Genomic DNA, 21,813 nt, shown 5'->3' with positions numbered 1-21,813 from the left:
GGACTTATGATATGTCTTTGGTAGTTTATAGTGCTGCTATTATACTTTATATTTTAATTTAATGTAGTTTCACAAATTTTTGCCTTAAGTGCATTTAGTGAAGCCTTTATTTTGAAAAAATCCGACCGGATGTTGTTCCTGGCTGCCGCTAGCTTAGCGGCGGTATAAAAAAAATGACCATCGTCAGATTCGGTGAACTATCGGTGCCTTTTATTCTGGCCGTTTTTTAACGCATTAACAAACTAAACAATGCGACGTACAGCGATGCAAGCGAAAACGAGAGGAAGCCGGCGGTAGTTCGCGTATCCCCGGCAGTTTGTCTCGCTATCCGTGTCTGTGTTAACAGATGGGATCCTTGCGCCAGTCTAGCTTTGCCACTCGGTATATTTGGGGAGGCTAAAAGGCGGAAGACTGCGTATCAACAGACCAGAAGAGATGCTACAAAGCTAGCTACAGTTGCTAGCCAGCTATTTGTTGCAAGATGCGGGTAAACGACAGCCGTTTCTCAAGGTAAATATGCACCAAGTTGACAGTCGACTCGTAACTGTTGCTGTGCACGATCACAGGTTGCTACACGGACGTTGCCACTTGTGGAGAATTGCCCCCCTCACTCCCATAAAAACCACAATGTTAGCTAACGTTAGCGAGAGGGGATGTTGGTACTATCGTGACTGTTGTGTTTGTTGTTGTTGTTTCTCTCCTCTGCTGTCGTGTTTTCCTGACTGTGGCAGGTCTGGGTCTCAGTTTGATGGCAGCTTTTCTTCACACAGGTCTGTTGTCAGTCAGTGAGCCCGGGTGGGAAGGAAGGGAGTTGCTGCAGCCTCAGAGTTTGAGCCCTGAATGGTCAGTTGCACGGTATGCATAAGCATACAGGCAGGCAGGGAACTTTTGATAAGGTTGCCATGGAAATAAGTTGTACTACAGTGTTGCCATGGCAAAGACACCCTACCACTTAACATTTAATGAGTGCAAAACACCCCAACTTTAATTGCCTCATGCCCAGTACTCATTTACACATCAAAACTCAGTTGCATAGATATTAGAGGGACTGAAGCCACACCAAAATGTCCCTGCTATATCCAGTTTTAATTCTGTGGATGTAGCCAAATCACTTCATGCATAACATTGAGGCAATGTTGCAGTAACAGTTGTTTCTGACATAATTAGAAACACCTTAATTGGGCAAATATAATAAATGGATACAGGGATTTGTCGTTCATGCAGCGATACAGAGAATATACCTCCCTGTTCCTTTGAGGCACAGGTGTAGAAAAACAGAAGTTTTTTTTGCAGGACTGTGGGAAGGTGAGCGGTGAGAGAGAGAGAGAGAGAGAGAGAGCGGCGCCAAAAGTAGAGTCTGCTTTATGCAAATTTCAGGCAGCTGGAGCAAGCGGTGACAGATAGAGTGGCAGGTGTTTGGCTGTTTGGTCGTGAAACATCCTCGTCCAAGTTCTGCCTGTCCGACCAGACGGAGCATTGCAGAAAAAAAAACAAAAACAGCTTGTGTGGATTTCTAAACTTAAGTCGTGCTGAACCGAGAGTTGATTTTAGGAACGGGCCCTTCTACCACCGGATTTGCCGAGACCCATTTTATCATCAGTGGACGTTCACCCGATGCTCTGTTAACAACCAACAGTTAAAGGGGAACGCCACCCATTTTAACAATTCACATATATGTTCTTCTTCCTCTGCCCCGGGACAGTTCAGTCAATACTTGTGAACTCTTTCTTCAAGCTAGAAACTGGAGAACTGAGCCTCGAATGTGTGATGTCACTGGGATGTAAAATAAAATCTGGCTCTGCTCCATTTGGCAATGAATGGGACGCTGATTTTGTTGACGCATGAGATTTTTATGAGAGGTTTTAAATTCTGGTTCGTATCTGTCAGCAATGCTAGAATATGAACTTCATTTTGGTGTGGCGACTCGACTCGGCATCTCATGGCTCCACGAAGTCACCGCTGCCCCGTTCGTTGTCAACGGAGCAGCTGCTGATTTTACATCCCAGTGACATCACACATTTCTACAAAGGCTTTCTCTCTGATTTCTAGCTTTAGGAAAGAGTGTGGAGCAAGTTCACAAGCACTGACTGAACTGACCCGAGGCACAGGAGGAACATATGTGAATTGTTAAAGTGGGTGGCGTTCCCCTTTAACTCACACACATGCATTGTAGCTCTTGTTCAGTTCCTAGCTGTATCCGATCCATCTGTCTGGAAAGTGACTGAAACCAGCAAGACCCCCGGTAGATCCGCATGCTTCCTGATAGAAGGTTTAATAAGTTCATGTTGCCAGGCAACACATACAGTTCCAGCCAGTGAGTAGTTCTTTTTTCTTTTTTTTTCTCTCCCCTTTTTTTTTTTCCCCCCCTAATATTGCCTAGCAACCAAGCGTAGTTCCAGGAAGTAAAAACTGAATCACGGGAGGCTGAAAAAAAAGTTACAGGCCTCCCGGTGTCGCAACTTTTTAGATGCGAGTCTTTGCTGAACCAAAGACGAAAGGAAAAGTGCAGAAAAACCGCAGACTTCAGTGTAGAAGTTAAGAGTTACGGCCCATAAAGATTCTCACAGCAGCTTCACCAGATGATGATCTCACTCTGGGTCAGTGATGTAAACCCTGCTGGTCCCGATGAAAACAGGTTCAACACTTATTTCTAATGGCTCCCCACTTGCTAAAGACGGTAATATGTCTTTTTGAGATGGATTATCAAGAGATCGAAAAGAAAACACCCTGACATCTAACACGTGAAGTCAAAAAAATAAATAATGCTTATTTAGAAATGTGTCAGAGTTAGCTTCTTAGGTCATATATCATCATGGTGGTTGTTAATATATTTGAGCGAGTCATGTCCAAATCACTACTCAAATATAATCAAATTGCATCAAACTCAATCTTGGAACCCATCGTCTATCGGTCTGACGACGATTCGACTCCAGCTCCATTCTCGCGTCTCAAGTTGCTAATCGGACTGTAAACAATGACCGGCGCACGGAAGAGGAAGTCTTGTCCCGGATGTCCGCTGGCTACACCGGAAACCCCCAAATATTGGCCGTTGCCCCCAGAGTCTAATCGAGATTGCATCAAACTAGACTAAAAAGAATAGTTAGAGCTGCTTTGTTTCTCCTTAAAGAGAAACCCCAAAAACATCCTTCAGTTGAGTCTAAATGTAGTACTGCCCACTAAGGGTTAAACACATGTTATTGCTATTGCAATCTGCTATTGGCTGATCCGCCCCTAGCCCCGCCCCTAGGTGACTCAGGTTTTCCCAGGTTTTTTTTTGGGGTGTGGCTACTCTTTAGGGTGCGATCACACCAACAGTTTGATTTCTTTGGTCTGAAGCAGCTGGAAAAGTTTGGAAAAGACTTTGTTGCGTTTTTGTATATTTAGTTCATTTAGGTTCAAACTGACCAATCACAAGAGAACCGGGGCTTGTAAACAAAAGTCACATGACTCACAAGTAGCTCGTTTATTGGACAGAGTTTCCCGTCACCTGTCATCCTGCAGGTTAGAGAGTTTTCCCTGCAACTTTTATCTCAGCATGATGGACTCTTCTTCTGTGGTGTTCATACCAGTTAAGAACACATGAAGAAATAGATGAGTATGAGCATCAGTCCAGACTTCATTTTGTTCTGCTAGGCTTTCCGAGTATGAGGAACCTGCATCCGTCTCCTTCTACCCATAATCCCTGAGACCGAGACCCTCTGTGCCGTTATTTGGTGCCACCAGAGTTCAAAGGTCATCGTTCTCACCTGGACAAACCAACTGAACTAAAGGAGGAAACGCTCCTGAACAAAGTCACAACATGTGGAGTGTGAACGCGCCTTTAAACTCAAGTTTGTGTATTAGTCTTACAGTCACTTTAACTAACTGTTACTTTCTTCTGCAGGAATTAAGGACAACAAAAGAAAGACTCATCTGGACAGACAACACCATCCTACTTTATGGAGCCACAACAACGCTTAAACTCCCACAGCCTGAATTGAGACAGCTTTGACACTCGGCCAGACGCAGCGCTCACACACACGCAGGATGGCGAGCCGGAGGAAGTCCACCACGCCTTGCATGGTTCCTCCTCGGGAGACCGTGGACTCGGACCAGGAGATGGAGGACGTCACGGACCTAGCGGAGGAGGAGGCCAGCAACGGAGCGGCGAGCGTCTCCGCGGAGGCCGCCGGTCTGTCCGACGAGCGGGGCGGGGGCAGGGGCGGGGGCGAGGACGCGGACGCCAGGCGGGTGTCCGATCACTACATGGACTCGAATTTGGCGGAGGGAGGCTACGAGTGCAAATACTGCAGCTTCCAGACGTCGGAGCTCAACCTGTTCACCGTGCACGTCGACACCGAGCATCCGGACATCGTCCTCAACTCCTCCTACGTCTGCATGGAGTGTGACTTCCACACCAAGAGGTAGCAGACAGAGTGTGTGTGTGTGTGTGTGTGTGTGTGTGTGTGTGTGTGTGTGTGTGTGTCAGGGCAGGAAATTAACTTTTGTGTTGTCCACCAGCCTCAGTTGATGCCAAATACCAAAACTCAGCTAAGTCACTCTGGATAAAAGTGTCAGCAAAATGTAAAATGTAAATGTAACTAGAGCTGCAACGATTAATCGATTAGTTGTCAACTATTAAATTAATCGCCAACTATTTTGATAATCGATTAATCGGTTTGAGTAATTTTTTAAGAAAAATAAGTCAAAATTCTCTGATTCCAGCTTCTTAAATGTGAATATTTTCTGGTTTCTTTACTCCTCTATGACAGTAAACTGAATATCTTTGGGTTGTGGACAAAACAAGACATTTGAGGACGTCATCTTGGGCTTTGGGAAACACTGATCCACATTTTTCACCATTTTCTGACATTTTATAGACCAAACAAGTAATCGATTAATCGAGAAAATAATCGACAATGAAACTAATCATTAGTTGCAGCCCATGTAACGGTTCACTATTTTTCCAGAGGACTAGACTTATAGGATAGAAAAAAGCTTCCAGATGATGGTTGTTTACCTGCTGCAGTGGCTGGTGGAGTGGAGAAACTTGCCAACCACAGTGAAAGATTTAGCAGCATTTGGCTGGTGGTAGTTTCCAACCTTCTGTCTGAAATAGTCACAATCAAAGTGAAATGTGAATAGATTTATATTTGCAGAGAGAAAAAGATAGAGCGTGTGTGTCACAAAATAATGGCAAAAAAATGTAACTTAACTTGAAATCTTTAAAACATTGCGTAATGTAAATAATCCCTTCAGATAATCGCATTGTTTGCTGATTTAGATTCAGTACTCGCATGCACTCATTTCTGGTTGTTTAGAGTTCCAAAGAGAGCATAAAATAACCAGAAAATTTCTGCAACTAACGATTATTTTCATTGACGATTATTTTCTCGATTAATCGATTAGTTGTTTGATCCCTAAAATGTCAGAAAATGGTGAAAAATGTGGATCAGTGTTTCCCAAAGCCCAAGATGACGTCCTCAAATGTCTTGTTTTGTCCACAACCCAAAGATATTCAGTTTACTGTCATAGAGGAGGAAAGAAACCAGAAAATACTCACATTTAAGAGGCTAGAATCAGAGAATGACTTATTTTTCTTAAAAAAGTACTGATTAATCGATTATCAAAATAGTTGACAACTAATCGATTAATCGTTGCAGCTCTCAGCACAATACAGGCGTTTTGTAATCAAACACTTGCACTGTGAGTCCAAACGGCCTATATTTAGCTCAATATGAGGCGGTGTGAGTCCTCACCACCAGACCCCTAACCTCAGCCCATGTCCTTGTTTCGGTCTCCACTAGAAGAAGTTACCGTTTCCTCTGTGTAGAATTATGTTAGATAATGAGGTAAATACAGGCCACAGTGCTGTCATTTATAACCTTGTGGGAACTCTAAACCAGTGATTCTCAATCTTTTTCATATCAAGGACCCCTAATGTAGTCCACATTAGAGCCACAGACCCCCATTTGATGAGATTTTGTCTCTTGGACCCAAATCTGAGAATATTTGTATTGTTAGATTTGATTTTGACTGTCTGTATTGTAGGTAGAGAGAATAACAGAGAAACTATGATCAAAACAGTCATTCTTCTACATTCTCTAATTGTGTTAACTTCTTGTAAATGAAATAATGATTTGCTGGGGACCCCCTGGAACCCCCTCAAGGACCCCTTTGTGGTCCCCGGACCCCACGTTGAGAAGCACTGCTCTAAACAACCAAAATCCATTTGACTTCAGTTGTTTTTGGAGACGAAGGCTGAGATGCTTGCTGTGTGTTTGGTGGATGTTCAAACTTAAATGGAGTTTTGAGTGACATGAGTGTGAGCAGATAATGAGACTGTTCCTTTAACTCCTATGGGTCTGTTATTTCCGGCTCTTAATGGAAGATTCCCATTTTTCTTTTACCCTCTAGTCCTCCTGTGGATCAGCTAGGAATGTTAGCTTTGCTTAACATTCCTCATGGAAGAGAAATATTGTTTTTAAAGTCGAGATGAAATGAAAAATGCATTTTTAGCCCTTTTAGATCACATCCCTGGTCATATTGTGCACCTATTTAACAATATATGCAAAATCCATTTCTTTGTATTCTTATATCAAAATCCAATCATGTTTTCTTCCTGTAAAACAAAATATGCTGTGTGCTTACATAAGCATGAACCAACCAATTTCAACCAATAATATCATGACATCCACCCATCAATCATTCTTCAACCTGGTGTGTGTGGAGCCAACAGTCCTCTGTAGCTCCGTATCGCACTAAACTCTAAGCCCCGCCCACTGTTTAGCGGGCCAATCAAATGCGAGGGATTTGATTTAAATCCCTCTTGTAACTGTACACTGCTCAAATATTCTGTTTCACTGGGAAATACGTCACAGGACAGAAGCTGAAGACGCTCTAACTTCCGTTTCAGTGGGACTTTAAGAATAATTCTCCATGATCCCCTCTTCGCCCTGTAGGTATGACGCCCTGCTGGAGCACAACGCTCGCCACCACCCGGGCGAGGACAACTTCACGCGGACGATGGTGAAGCGGAACAACCAGACCATCTTCCAGCAGACGGTGAACGACCTCACCTTCGACGGCAGCTTCGTCAAGATGGAGGAGGACGAGGCGGAGGACACGTCCCGCAAGAGCATCGCCCTGAGCAAGACGCCCATCATGAGGATCAAGAGCAAGGCGGAGCCCAAGAAGTTCGCGCAGGGCTCGCACAAGATGGCCGCCGACGTCATCAAGGTGGAGAGCGACGAGGAGGAGGAGGAGGAGGAGGAGGAGGACGAGAACAATGAGCCGCCGACGCTCTCGCCCGCCCCGGTCGCCTCCGCCGCCGCCGCCGCCGTGCCGAGGCTCGTCGCCGTCTCCGCCGCCACGGCCATCCAGGTGCAGCCCGTCCAGCAGAGCATCGTGGTCAACAGCCCCAACCTGCTGCAGATCAAGAGCGGCTCCAACTCGGGCGCCGCGGTGCTGCCGCCCGGCACGCTGGCCCAGGTCCTGTCCGCCTTACAGAACCAGCAGCACGGCCCGCAGACCCAGACCCAGCTCCTCATCCCGGTCAGTAGCATCCCCACCTACAACACCGCCATGGACAACAACGTCCTGCTGGTCAGCGCCTACAACAGGTACTGTCCCGTCCCGGGCCGGGGGGGACAGGGGGGGGGTAGAGCTGCAACGATTAATCGATTAGTTGTCAACTGTTAAATTAATCGCCAACTATTTTGATAATCGATTAATCGGTTTGAGTAATTTTTTAAGAAAAATAAGTCAAAATTCTCTGATTCCAGCTTCTTAAATGTGAATATTTTCTGGTTTCTTTCCTCCTCTATGACAGTAAACTGAATATCTTTGGGTTGTGGACAAAACAAGACATTTGAGGACGTCATCTTGGGCTTTGTGGAAACACTGATCCACATTTTTCACCATTTTCTGACATTTTATAGACCAAACAACTAATCGATTAATCGAGAAAATAATCGACAGATTAATCGACAATGAAAATAATCGTTAGTTGCAGCCCTAGTGAGGAGATACACTCCAACTAGGGCTGAAAGATAGTGACACAAAATCTAATTATGATTATTTAATCATAATTATTGCAATTACAATTTAAACTGCGATTCATATCATCACACGTTTTTCTTGTCATGTTTGTAGAACTTTAAAATTGTTTAAAGAAAAGTGATTTTGTTAAAAAAAAAAAATAGATACCAGTGTGCAGGATTTAGTGAGTTTGAGTCTGATGAAAGGTTTTGATTCATGGACCAAAGATCACCTGCAGCTCTGAAACTCTTTGTTCACAAAATCCAGTTTGGACCAAACTCTCTCTGAAGAAATTAACTGCAGCCTCTGAGATTTGGAAACTGCAGAAGTTCATATTGTGATTTCAATTTTTTTTTTTTTTTTGATTAATTGTTCATCTTTAGATTAGATTAGATTTCGAACATGTTAAAAAAGTAAAAAATATAAGTGAGAAAAACGAAACAAAAATAACCAATAAAATTAACAGCAAACATATACAGCAAACTCTCAATAAACAACATAAATAAATATTTCATATCCGAAAAGGAGTAGGAAGACGTGAATACTTATCAAGTCCTACCCCCTATTTTTATATGTTATCTATAAACTTAATGTTAGACATAAATATTCCAACTTTCCGCCCCAGTGTTCACGATACACAACTCGATCAAATCAATCAAATCAAACAAAAATAAAACAAAACAAGAACAAAACAATCACAATAAAACAAACCATCTCATATCCATTCAATATGTTATCATGTCAGCTTTAATTCCAAAGTGCATTCTGTGTCATTTCTATGAATTGACTGAAATGAGTCAAATTCAACCGACATTCCAACATTAATGATAAAATTTAAATAATATTGACACATGAAAGCAGGGCGCAATGAACAGACAGACTTCTAAACAGATAGACTCTATTCAAAGTTGATTCACAACGTGCGTTTTTTTTTTTTTCCCCGTTATTCAGTTACTTGAAAGATTGTGTGAAAGTTGGTGTTCTGCTGAATCTTTGTCTTTTATTGAGGGGAATCAAAATATCTGGCACATATCGCTCGGAGGAGGAGGAGGAGTTAGGAGGAGTATGTAAATGAGCATGTAAACTTTCATTTGAAATAAGGAAAAAAAAAAAGAAAAAAACACCAAGATTGCAGCCTTGTGTTTTTGTTTATTTGTTTTCTCCACCACAGCAAGCTCTGTTCTGCCCTTAAAGCTATATATGTAATCACTCTGTGCAATGATTGAGGTTTTAAGTCATTTTGTTTTTGTTAAATATTGTTATATATAAAAAATAAATGAGTATAACCTAACAGTAAAACACTCTTGTATCATATGTAGGTTTCCTTACCCCTCGGTGTCGGAGATCATGGGCTTGTCGTCGCAGACCAAGTTCAGCGAGGAGCAGATCAAGGTCTGGTTCTCGGCTCAGAGGCTGAAGCACGGAGTCAGCTGGACGCCGGAGGAGGTGGGTGCTCCTCCACCTGCTGGGCTGCTTCACACCGCACCTCAAAACAGGCTGGATGGGGTTTTTTTTTTTCCTCCCTCACATGTGACACAGATCTGATGTTGTCTGTTCAGTGTGGAGTCACATTTTTAAATTCTCACCTGGATATGTGGTTCAAAGTTGGAATTCTGAGGCATGTGTTTGGTATTTGAACGTAGGGCTGGGCCATATGGACAAAATCAAATATCACAATATTTTTGACCAAATACCTCGATAACGATATTGCGACAATATTGTAGGGATGACTATAGGGCTGGGCGATAATTCAATATTATCGTTTATCGTCTTTCAGTGGAATCATATCGTGATGATATGAAGATATTTTAATATCGTGACACACATTTCTGCTGTCTAAATTGATGATGACAAGCAAATTTTACTTAAAAACTCAACATAAAATGAGGTATGGTAGGAATATTATTTGAATTTTTCTGTTTTGTTTGACATCACACCTAACATCACCATTCGGTTCAATGAGATGAACATTAATTTGATTATTTAATGTGATGTTGCATACATGAACCATATCGTGATATATATTGATATCGAGAAAAATCCTTATGATTATCATGATATTGATTTCAACCATATCGCCCAGCCCTAGATGACTATTGGTGCTTTCACAAAATATTTACACAATGAGATTTTTGATAAATAATCATCAGTAATGTGGATATAATGACTAAGTGGGTAAAGGCAAATAATAGAACAGCTAGAACAGTCTGGTAAGTTCAGAAAATGACATCACTTTACTGTAATGCAGCCTTTAAAACCAGGAAAAGACACTTATGCCATATCACGATATCCAAAATCTAAGACGATATCTAGTCTCATATCATGATATCAATATAATATCGATATATTGCCCAGCCCTATTTGAACGGTCAAATCTGAACATGTCAGCATTACCATGACAGTAAATAAATCTTACGTCATTAACCTGAGACAATTGTCATAATTTTGTCAGCTTGTCTGAGCGGGACAACGAGAAACACAACAATGGAAAGAAAGACAAAAGAATAGCCAGCTTGATAGTTATTTGGGGGAAAATTCAGTCAAAACATGAAGGCACACACTGTAACTGAAATGAAACAAGCAGGAGAAGTGTCTGTGCAAAAACAGCAAAAATTGCATCTTTTGTTATCCTTGTGCATGTGTGTCTTTTCGACATCCCAGTCAGTTCATATTGGTATCAGGTGTCGGTCACATCCTAGAATAGATGTGAACGGTCATCCAAAAAAATCTGATATGAGCAGCGATTTGGAATTGAACGTGGTCCTGGTGTCTTTATTTTAAGATCTTACTGATCTTACTTTGAAGGTATGGAACTGGGTCTGGCACTGAGCCGGATCGCAGCCCTGAAGGCCTTGGGCAGGTTTCTATTGGCTGAACTCTTGGGCCTTTTCCATCAGGACGCCTTGACTGGAACGATCTGCCCGAGGCGCTTAGACTGGCGGACTGTTTTATTAATCGTTTGCAACCTCCCTTTCATGGTTTTATTTAATTTATTTTGCCTTGCTTTCATTTCTTTGTTTTACTCCTTTGTAAAGTGCTTTGAAAGTGTTACATAAATGAAGATTATTATTATTATTACTAGTAGTAGTACTTCTTCAGCTCTTGCCATCTTGTGTCTCCAGTTGAATTTATCACGTTTACCCGGAGGGACACGGAGTGTTTGCAGGTCAGAGTTGTGACTTGCTTTAGATTTTAGGGAAAACATGTTTGAAAGGTTTTATTCTAAAAAACATGCTGCCTGAAATGTTTCAATTATCGTATCAGGCATATCTCAAAAGTTAGTGTGTTTTTAGATATAAAGACATAGACATAGATAGATATATTTACCAATTCTTATTTACCCGCCCAGCTTGTATCTGTTGATCTGTCTGTCTGTCTCTCCGACTAAGAAAGGAGGAGGAAATTCTTATCAGTGAGCTCCAGCTGTACAGTTCATCTTTGTCTTCTCCTCTCTGCCAGGTGGAAGAGGCGAGGAGGAAGAAGTTTAACGGCACGGTGCAGACCGTCCCCCAGACCATCACCGTCATCCCCGCCAACATCGCCGCGGCGGCCAACGGCCTCCAGTCCATCTTCCAGACCTGCCAGATCGTCGGCCAGCCGGGCCTCGTCCTGACCCAGGTGGCCGGTAACGGGAGCGGCGTGCCGGTCGCCTCTCCCATCACGCTGACGGTGGCCGGCGTCCCCGGCGGCCAGGCCAAAGCGGCCGAACCGTCGACGTCAGAATCCAAGACTCAGATGTCGGCTTCGTCGTCCGGCACGCCGCGCAGCCCCGACCCGCTGGCCGCCAAACCCAAGAAGTCCAAGGAGCAGCTGGCGGAGCTGAAGGCGAGCTACGGCAGGCGGCAGTTCGCCACCGAGGCGGAGATTTCGCGGCTGATGCGGGTCACCAACCTCACCAAACGAGCAATAAAGAAGTGGTTCAGCGACACGCGCTACAACCAGAGGAACTCGAAGGATCACCACGGAGTCCTGCTGAGCGAAACCTCGTCCGGCGGGGCCGCGGCGTCCGGAGGAGGAGGAGGAGGAGGAGGAGGAGGAGGAGGAGGAGGCAGGAACAGTAGCAGCAACTTTCTCGACAGCAACAACGGCAGTAACAACAACACCACCATCGTCATCGACTCCAGCGACGACGCCAGCGACTCCTCCCCGACGTCCGCGAACACGCCGGGGTCGTCGTCTTCCTCCAGCGACCCGCGGGTCAAATTCCGCCACGCCTTCCCCGACTTCACGCCGCAGAAGTTCAAGGAGAAGACTCCGGAGCAGCTGCTCGTCCTGGAGGCCAGCTTCCAGACGTCCGACACGCCCTCGGACGAGGAGCTGAGCCGGCTGCGGGCAGAGACCAAGCTGACGCGGCGCGAGGTGGACGCTTGGTTCACCGAGAGGCGGAAAACGCCTCCCGCCGCCGCCGAGCCCAGAGACGGCGACGGCAGAGCGGGGGAGGGGGACGGGGAGAAGGCCGCCCCGTCCTCCTCGGCCCAGGAGCGGCAGACCACGCCCCCCGTCTCCAGGAAGATTATGAAGAAAACGCCGGAGCAGCTCCACATTCTGAAGATGGCCTTCGTCCGCACGCAGTGGCCCACGGCCGAGGAGTACGACAAGATGGCGGAGGAGAGCGGCCTGCCGCGGACATACATCGTCAACTGGTTCGGAGACACGCGCTACGCCTGCAAGAACAGCAACCTGAAGTGGTACTACCTCTACCAGAGCGGGAAGGTGACCATGCTTTGCTTTATTTTTACTCAAACGGCATCTGAGTTCATTATACTCACATCATAAAATGATGCAATGCCTGAAAATAAATATCATATCTGTGTGTTTTGAGACTTTATTGTCCCTCATATTTACTCAGTTTTATTAGAAACTTGCAGAAATTTCCTGTGTATCACCCTATTTTTGTATCTTTATTTTTGAGAAAAGTACTATGCAGTCTCCTCCTTCTCCTTCTTCTTCTTCTTCTTCTTCTTTTTCATCTTCTTCTTCTTCTTCTTCTTCTTCTTCTCTTCTTCTCCTTTTTTCCAGTAGTGTCAGTAGAAGTGGCAGCAGCACCAGTAGTAGTAGTAGTAGTAGTAGCAGTAGTAGTCACAGTAGTGTTTGTAGTTTCTGAAAGCAGCTTGTCTTGCTGTACTCTCTGAACACCTGACTGATGCCTCCAGGTGGACGAGGCGCTGAACGGCGGAGCCAAGGTCCAGAAGAAGTCGAGGAAGCGTTTCCGGGGCTGGTCCAGGAGGACGCGCCGGCCGTACCCCTGCAAACGCTCGCCACAGGGGGGCGCCACCGCCATCAAGGTCTGCACCTGTGTGTGTGTGTGTGTGTGTGTGTGTTTACCACAACCTGCTGCTGGGCAGATTGGGCATGTTTCACATTTAGTGTGGTTCGTCTGTACACCAGGGTTCCTACGCAGGTCTGGAAAGTCTGGAAAAGTATTAAAAATGAATTTGATGAGTTCCAGGTTTTGAATAGTTTGGGAATTTGAAAAAATGTCTGGAAAAGTATGGAAAATGTTGCGGTTCAGGTCTGATACACACATAATTCTAGCTTTTATGTTGTTGTAGAGCCACTTTGAGTCCACAGTTTTTGTTGATGTTCAGAATAATGTTCAGATAGAGGGACGCTCTTATTACCCAGCCGCTGTCAGCATGCATTATATCAAATACCCACCAAAATCAAATCCAGTCAAGAACATAGGGTCTGGGAAAAATATGGAATTTTAAAATGTAAACCGTGTAGGAACCCTGCCAATCATCTCACATATTCTGATATTTGTCACTGTGAAGAACGATCTTCATCTATACAGTGATATGACCTAGTTAGCAGGGGCAAGATGTCTGTCTGCGTAAATCATACTGAACACCAGACAAAATCTTCAAAACAAATCAAGGTCTGGAAAAAGTATGGAATTTTTTAATTGAAAATGTGTAGGAACCCTGGTACACAAGTATTAGGAACGCCTTCCTAACAATAAGGTGCATGGAGTGGATTTAAGTTCAGGTTTGTTTATTTCTACAGCTCTTTATCACAGCATGACTCAAAGGACTTTACAGAGAATGAGCCGAACTAGATCTAACTGATCAGCAATCAATCATAGAACAGAATGATACAGAACAAACATCAGGAAATGCAAGACACACAAAAGCGGAAGAATTTAATGGTTAAAATCAATAATGGATCACACATGTGGTTTGGATTTGAAGCTTGGCGGAGGAGAGCGGAGCTCTTCCTCTTTGTGGATCAGGTTTACCTTGATTTGAAGTGTTTTGTCCCAAAATGTGATGTAACGTCTTGGAAAAAAGTGACACCAGCTCGTATCAAATGACTGAAACAAATCCCGGTGCTTTTTAACGGATAGCACCGCCTTACCAAGCTGAAGAGCTGTAACTGCATCAGACAAGACGGTGAAACTGAGAAACATGACTTCATTATCTTCATCTTCATCATCATCATCTCCGGGCCTGACAGAAGTATCCTTGGGACAGAAGTTGATGATATATATTCTTTAGTTACAGAGGGTTTCCTGTGCAGTTCACAGCTGTAATTACCTCTGGAATATATCCACGAATCTGCATTTATTTGCACTGTGTCTCTAGTTTTTATTATGTACATTACCTTTATTGTTATTTTATCACCTATTTTCTTTTATTACCTTCCTGTACTTGACTTCCTTGGCACTGTTCCGCCAAGTGCTATCTTATCTTATCTTATCTTATCTTATCTTATCTTATCTTATCTTATCTTAATTCTCGGAGAATTCCTTTCATATCTACCCAGCACTGGTATTTGTAACTGAAGGACCCCTAATTGAATCGAAATGATATTGAATCGAATCTGGACCTTGTGAATCGAAGCCGAATCGAATTTGTCGCTGGGTGGGCGGTGTTACCGGTGGCATGCGGTCTTGGAGTCCACACCAGTGTTATCAGCCCCACACCGGGAATACCGTTATTTTGTATTTTGTAAAATAAAAACACATATTCAGAGCTTCCATGTTCAAGTTAGGCTACTAAATGATAAATGGACATACTAACAACATACTGATACTCATACATTAATATGATCACTAATATGACAGATTAGAGTGAATAGGATTAATTATTTGTCCTTACCTAGTGACAGTAATGTGTCCAGTACAATCCAATGGGAGCCTAAAGAAGGGCGATATGCCAGAATCTAACCTGCACTCACATTAACTCTCTGAGTGTTGAGCAGTGTTATAAATCTCTGATTTAAAAAAGTGTTACCGTTTACAAATGCGTGAGTTTGGAGGGGAATTTTAAGTTTCACTTTCACTAGTCCATACCCGGGGATGTGCGCGCCACAACTCCGCGCAGATTTGCCAAAAATACGCATAAACAGCCTAAATTTGGGAAAATGGAAAAATCAGCTTCATCAGTCCCTGCCTGTGCCGATGCTCAATGCCCATGTGCCGTTTCAGATTGATTGGCCAAACCATCGAGGAGCAAAATGGATGCAGACAGACGGACGGACAGAGTTTTCCTCATTTTATAGTAGGATTGTAGTGACGCTGACTTTGATAGCGCTCAGACCCCCTAGTGGCGACAGGCGGTATAACCGGTGTGGCCGGTGTTGAGGAGGGAAACGACACCGGTGTCAAAATGGCATCACCGTGACAACTCTAATCTGGAGACCAGTGCTGACACCCGGCTCTGCTGTTTACCTTTCTAGAGAAGAGTAATTAACTGTATTACTCCTCTCTTTTCATGCCGGGACCCGTTCTTTATCTCTGTCTTTATTTCTGTGCAGGTGAAGAGCGGCAAGGCGTTCCTGAAGGACCACTACCTCAAGTACCGGGCCTTGAGCGAGAAGGACCTGGACGAGCTGGTGGCCAAGTCCAGCATGAGCTACCAGCAGGTCCGGGACTGGTTCGCCGAGACCGCCAGGCGGGCGGAGGAGGGCAAGCAGCCGTTCAGCGACGAGGAGGGAGAAGCAGAGGCAGAGGAGGAGGAGGAGGAGGAAGACGAGGAGGAGGAGGAGGAGGCGGTTGTGGAGGAGGAGGAGGAAGAGGAGCAAGAGGATCAGGAGGAGGAGGAGGAGGAGGAGGAGGAGGAAGAGGAAGAGCGGGCAGACAGCGAAGGAGAGATGGAGGTGAAGGAGCAAGGGGAGGAGGCGACCGACGACGACCACAACGAGGAGGAGGAGGAGGGAGAAGAAGAAGAAGAAGAAGAAGGGAAGGAGGATGGAGAAGCGACAGAAGGAGAAGCGATAGAAGAAGAACCTCAAGGTGTCAGCCAATCACAGCCTCAGGCAGAGGAGCAGACATGAGCAGCCAGGTGGGAGTCAGACAGGATTTTATTTCCTGGTTTACTAAACTGTCACTTGACCTCTGAATTGACTAAGAACAAGTTCTGAGGATGCATCAGACCTCCAGTTTGTTTTCTGTGGAAAAGTTTGCTTTGTTGCATTTTTGTATTTGATTCATTTACGTTCACACTGACCAATTACAAGCCAACAGGGCTTGTAAACAAAAGTCACATGACACACAAGCAGCTTGTTTATTGGACAGTTTTTCTAACCTACCATCCCATCAGGTTTGGGATTTTGCCGTAAAAACAAATCCAGTTTCTGTCCCTGTACCTGAACTAAGCATGATGAACTTGATACTTTTTGTTTCTCGGTTGTTTTAAGGCTGCAGCTAATGATTGTTTTCATTATCGATTCATTTATCGATTATTTTTTTGATTAATCGATTAATCATTTACTCTGCATACTGCAGCGTTCTGTCAAATGCCCATCACAAGTTCCCAGAGCCCAAAGTGAGTCTTAACATTGCTTACTTAGCAAAAAAACCCAAAAGACAAAAAGTTTTCATTTAACAAATGTATGAAACGGAGAAAAGAAGCAAAGCTGTAACCAGCAAATGTTTGGTATTTTAACTTAAAATGAACTAAAACAAATAATCGATTTGATAAAAATTATAATTGATTAATTCTCTCTTTCAAATATTTTTTACTGAGCCAAAGAATCTTATACATACAGTATATTATTCTGTCAATGCTCATTTTCATTTATATTTACGTGTCTTCACAGATACAAAACATATGATACAAAAAATATAAGATTGTTTCTTGAGATTTGGAACAAAAACAAACCAAAAAGAGAAAGGGAAATTAAAAGTATAATTGATTAATTTTCTTTACTGTTTTTGTTAATCCGGTGTTAAAGCATGTTTTAAAGCAGACACCTCGCTATTGTCGAGGTTCCCGTGATCCAGGTTTTAGCTCCCAGCTGCTCCAGTGGATCCGGGTGTAAACCTGTTCCTGCGTGAACGCCGAGTCGCGCGTTAGTGACGAACACGCGGCCGAAAGAAAAAGGTTAAAGAACTCTCCGAGTATTTTAACGAGGGGGAAACGAGTTTACTAATTAGCGGTGACAGACGAGTCGCTCCTCCTCCTTCCTCCTTCACGGCGGCTCCGCTCCGCTCCGCTCAGATTCCCGCTCCTCCTTCCCGTGGCGTCTGGTTTCTCAGACGCCGCCCGGACGTGTGAAGCGTTTCAGAACGGAGGAGAATAGAGTTTGACGCAGGGCGAAGTGAAGCTGACATTTACTAGTTGTGCATCCGGAGCTGTTGATGCTGCCGAGACGCTAAATATTTATGAAAGGAAAGGCCGCTGCAGTCGTGTGATTTTTTTTTTTTCCTGAACGGAGGCAGCTGATTGGTTGGATGTCGTCCGTCTCACAAATCCATGCATTGTTTTTTGTTTGATACACGACTTCAAGCAATTTACATTTATATCAATTTTGGATTGCATATAGAAAGTTTATTTGGAGCTGTTTGTGCTGGAAAGATGGTAAATATTTATGAACGGTCTTACAGAAACGTAGTTGTCAACCTTCTGCTGTTCTCATGTGACAGTGGAAGTCCAGACAAGTCATTACATAGTGACTAAAATCACACATTATCTGGCTCAAAAACATGGATTTTTTTGTGTTTTTTTTCTGAGCAATCTATATATCAAATCATATAGTATATCAAATTTGGATTTCAGGAAGGACATTTTGTTTGAAAGACAAGTGATTTGTACCTTTCTTTGTTTGTATATGTAGGGATTTATCTTTTAAAAAAAGGAAAAAACAACCACAAGGACATCCTGCATGAAACTGCCTGTTATGTTTTGTCAGAATATACAGTATTTGGTTAATGTTAACTATCCTTGGAGCAGGCTGGTGTGTATATAAATATATTATAACAACAACAACAACAATTTAAGAGCACCTTTCTGAGACTTAAGAACACTTTACATAGTTCAAAAGTTCAAAAATCAGAAAAATCAAGTTAAAAAAGCTGCATTAAAAACTGCAAAATTTTAATAGAGATTATATCTGGGAGTGAGGAGAACCTCGGCAGTATTGGGTTCTGCTGGTTCTGCTGGTTCTGCTGGTTCTGTCGGTTCTGTCTCCGTTCCTCTGTCAGCTGGCTGAACTCTGCTGCTGCTGTTTCTCTTTGATGCTTTTTGAGGTCTTGAGTTGTTTTTCTTGTGATCTGATCTTCTATTTTCTCCCCCTCTTCTTCTTTCATCCCACAGATTTACCGTTGCTTCCCCCCACTGCGGAGCGGACATGAAGGACAGTAATATGTCAGTGTTTCTCAGCTGGCGGCTCGGGACCCAAAGGTGGGTCGCAAAGAGGCTCAGACAGGGTTTTCAGACAAAAAGAACAGTTTAGGTAGAACGTGTAATTCTGTGTTAATTCATGTGTTGCGGTCGAGGCAAACTTTGGGTCCTGGTGCAAAAAACGCATTTGAGAAGCACCGGTGTATGGAAACCAAGAACAAGACAAAGAAACAGGATTGTGTTTGTTGTGGCTGTTGGGTTGTGGGGACCAAGCAGACAAACTGACATGCAGGACGACTAAAAAACGCCTTTCGCCAAATCAAACACCATCAGCAAGGGAGAGTCAGCAGTCTGTAAACACAGCAAGGCTTTTATTTTGGTGAAAATATTTTGGTGAAAATGACAGGGCTTTTATTTTGGCCTTTTGTGTCATTTTTCTTACAAAATTGATGTTTTACGGTAAACCTTGATACTTTGTATAAAGAAAAACAAAAAAACAATCCAGTACATTTCTAAGAGGTGAGACCTCGTCGTTTTCTCGTAAGGATAAACAACTTTTTCAAAAGAAAGGAGGAACCATCAGTCATTTTCTCAAGGGAAATAAGGAATCCCCAAATCCAATATTTAAAGCGTTTTGGTGTTCTGAGAGAAATGGTTTTTAAAACCGCACTGCTTTTGGTGAATAGACGACTTAAATCAGTGCCATTCTGTTTCTAAGTTTTTGTTTCAAATCAAAAAAAAAAAAATCAGTGCTGGAGTAAATTTCCGCTTCGACGTTTTTACTTTTTTTATTTTTTCAAGTGATTTGTTAAGTCCTAACAAAATATAATGGGGATTGAATCCATTGTACTATTATGCTATTATCAGTTTTTTTTTTGAAATGGTGATAATTTCTGTTCGCAGGTGTTTGGGTCCATTCAATTTCAATGGCATCAATTCAGTCAATCAGTATGTGAATTTACCTCTGAATCCTATATTTACAAAAAAAACAGACAAATCACCCAATCACAGAAGGATGTTAGAAAAGCTTATTAGCCCAGATTTCGTTTTTCAGACTGGAATATTGCTAAATATTGCTCTCACTACCCAGAATTTTAAATGGGAATTAATGGAGACGATATGAAAAACAGAAGCCAAGTGCCCAAAGTCCTTAAAGGAAAAATCCACCCTAAAACACCTGAACACTGTTACAAACAGCTATTGGTGTTGTATTTTTCTTCTTCGTGGGTAACCGGCCAATCGTAGACGAGGACTCTGATAGGAGAAAATGTTTCAGGATGTAAAACCTCAGCGGTAAACGTCAGGTTTTGGTGTCAGTCCCTCAGAATCAAAGAGCGAGGGCTTCTTCTTTCTAGAGCCGCCATTTTGGCACCAAGAGACGTTCAACAATCATACAGGGAGAGATCCATCGTAGAAGAGGAGAGAGACCAATTTCTCCACCCACAGGAGCAGGAGAGAGACCAGAATGCAATGCGGCACCAAGGTGTGAACATTGGGGCGTGGCTTCTATCATAGCCACATCCCATATGTTCACAAACTAGTTGGCAAGCCGGCTGCATTTATAAAAAAACATATGATTTTCTTTGACATAAAGCCACAAGCTCACGCCCCGTCTCTGGGGGTTGTCTAGAGCAGTGGTTCTCAATGTGGGGTCCGGGGACCACCAGGGGTCCTTGAGGAGGTTCCAGGGAGTCCTCAGCAAATTGATGACTTGTTAAACTTCATCATTATTTCATTTACAAGAAGTTAACACAATTAGAGAATGTAGAAGAATGACTGTTCTGATCATAGTTTCTCTGTTATCTCTCTACCTACAATACAGATAGTCATGGGATTCTGGACAAAATCATATCTGACAACAGAAATATTCTCAGATTTGGGTCCGAGAGACAAAATCTCATCCAATGGGGGTCTGTGGCTCTAATGTGGACTATTAGGGGTGCCTGATATGAGAAAGGTTGAGAATCACTGGTCTAGAGGCATTCTGGGAAATATAGGAACTCACCAGGCAGGTTGAGGGAAAGGGGGTTCGCCAAAAAAAGCAAATTACAACACTTCACCACTAAATAACTCTTGGGATTTATTGACAAATTTGCATCACAAATTGATGATACCTAACAGTGTAAGAGGGACTGAGGGAGGATTTTTCCTTTAACTTCCAGCCTTGCAAAAAAAAAAAAAAAAACACTCTAAATGAACGCTCTGTGAAGTAAATAAAAACAAAAACAAGTTCTGTTCTGGCGGTTAGGTGGCGCAGAGGTTAGACCGACCGCCCCGTAATCCAAAGGTTCACAGGTTGGATCCCGGTGGAGGAGGAGGAGGAGGAGGAGGAGGAGGAGGTGCGTCAGAGTCAGAGTCAGAGTCAGAGTCAGAGTCAGAGTCAGAGTCAGAGTCAGAGTCAGAGTCAGAGTCAGAGTCTCTTTAATCGCCGGGCGGAGTGAAGCGGACGAGTTTGTCTTGATGGAGTTGAAAGCGAGCGAACCCAAACCCTGCTGTGTGTCCTTTCCAAATGAAAGCAGCATGCGTGCTCTACTTCAGGAAACAGGCAACTTTACCTCAGTCAGTTAAGCTACAGAGTTGGAAAGATTGTGACATTTACACGAAAGATTTCTTTTTCTAGAGAATACAATACTGTATGCATGAAAAATGGGTCAACAAATACACAATAATAATTATGTCTTTCAGATGGCGTTTGTTTCCTCTCCTCGCCACCAAAGTAAAAGTGAATCACTTTAAAGAAAAAAAAGGCGTAGTTATTAGTGCGTTTTCTCCTCAAATACGGGTGTACTAGTAAACAATATCTTTCAGGTGTTCCACAGAAATAACAGACAATATTTTAGGGACAAGAAACCACAAGCACTTGGCTCGGTTCCCATGGGAACCTTTTAACTTTTCTTATGTGGGGGGAAAAAAAAAAAAAAAGAAGAAAAAGGCTTTTTCTGTTTTCTCTGCTCTCTTCTTCTTCTGTGTTTTCTGTACCATGTAGGACTATGCTAGGATCTTCTGGATGTGCAGGATTTCTATATGCAATGATATTCATCAAAGAACAATCAGCGAGTCGAGCGGGGCCGAACTGTAAAATCAACTTCTTTTTGATTTTGGTTTTTGGATGATTTCATCGGCGACACAGGATCTCTGATACGAGCTCTGTAATTTTTGCAAAGTAAGCCTTTCTGCCATTCTTAAATTGCTTTAATAGCCAACAGTTTTTAGTAGTTAATTTATTTAT

The 21,813-nt window shown here is 43.2% G+C and overlaps 1 protein-coding gene across 1 annotated transcript; it reads left to right on the top strand.

The window, feature by feature from the left end:
- The first annotated feature begins 236 nt into the window (after positions 1–236).
- Positions 237–20,891, top strand: LOC139653672 (zinc fingers and homeoboxes protein 1-like). The gene is made up of 9 exons (XM_071530591.1): positions 237–510; positions 3,884–4,403; positions 6,942–7,601; positions 9,339–9,465; positions 11,479–12,732; positions 13,173–13,304; positions 15,778–15,966; positions 16,063–16,304; positions 18,558–20,891. The coding sequence occupies exons 2-8, from the start codon at positions 4,027–4,029 to the stop codon at positions 16,294–16,296; spliced, it is 2,973 nt and encodes a 990-aa protein (XP_071386692.1). The 5' UTR covers positions 237–510; positions 3,884–4,026; the 3' UTR covers positions 16,297–16,304; positions 18,558–20,891.
- Positions 20,892–21,813: the final 922 nt, after the last annotated feature.

This window comes from Centroberyx affinis, unplaced genomic scaffold (assembly GCF_046629955.1).
Source record: "Centroberyx affinis isolate AG114_WGS23_722 - 3 ecotype Tasmania unplaced genomic scaffold, CSIRO-AGI_Caff_v1 ptg001947l_1, whole genome shotgun sequence".
In the NCBI taxonomy this organism is placed as follows: domain Eukaryota; kingdom Metazoa; phylum Chordata; class Actinopteri; order Beryciformes; family Berycidae; genus Centroberyx; species Centroberyx affinis.
The sequence above is the reverse complement of the archived record's forward strand: the minus strand, read 5'-3'. Positions and strand labels throughout refer to the sequence as shown.

Excerpts from the sequence above, each read along its gene's own strand:
- LOC139653672 (XM_071530591.1), top strand. The coding sequence starts at position 4,027 with ATGGCGAGCCGGAGGAAGTCCACCACGCCTTGCATGGTTCCTCCTCGG. Across the intron at positions 9,466-11,478 it reads TCAGCTGGACGCCGGAGGAG|GTGGAAGAGGCGAGGAGGAA; the intron begins GTGGGTGCTCCT and ends CCTCTCTGCCAG. Across the intron at positions 12,733-13,172 it reads ACCTCTACCAGAGCGGGAAG|GTGGACGAGGCGCTGAACGG; the intron begins GTGACCATGCTT and ends TGATGCCTCCAG.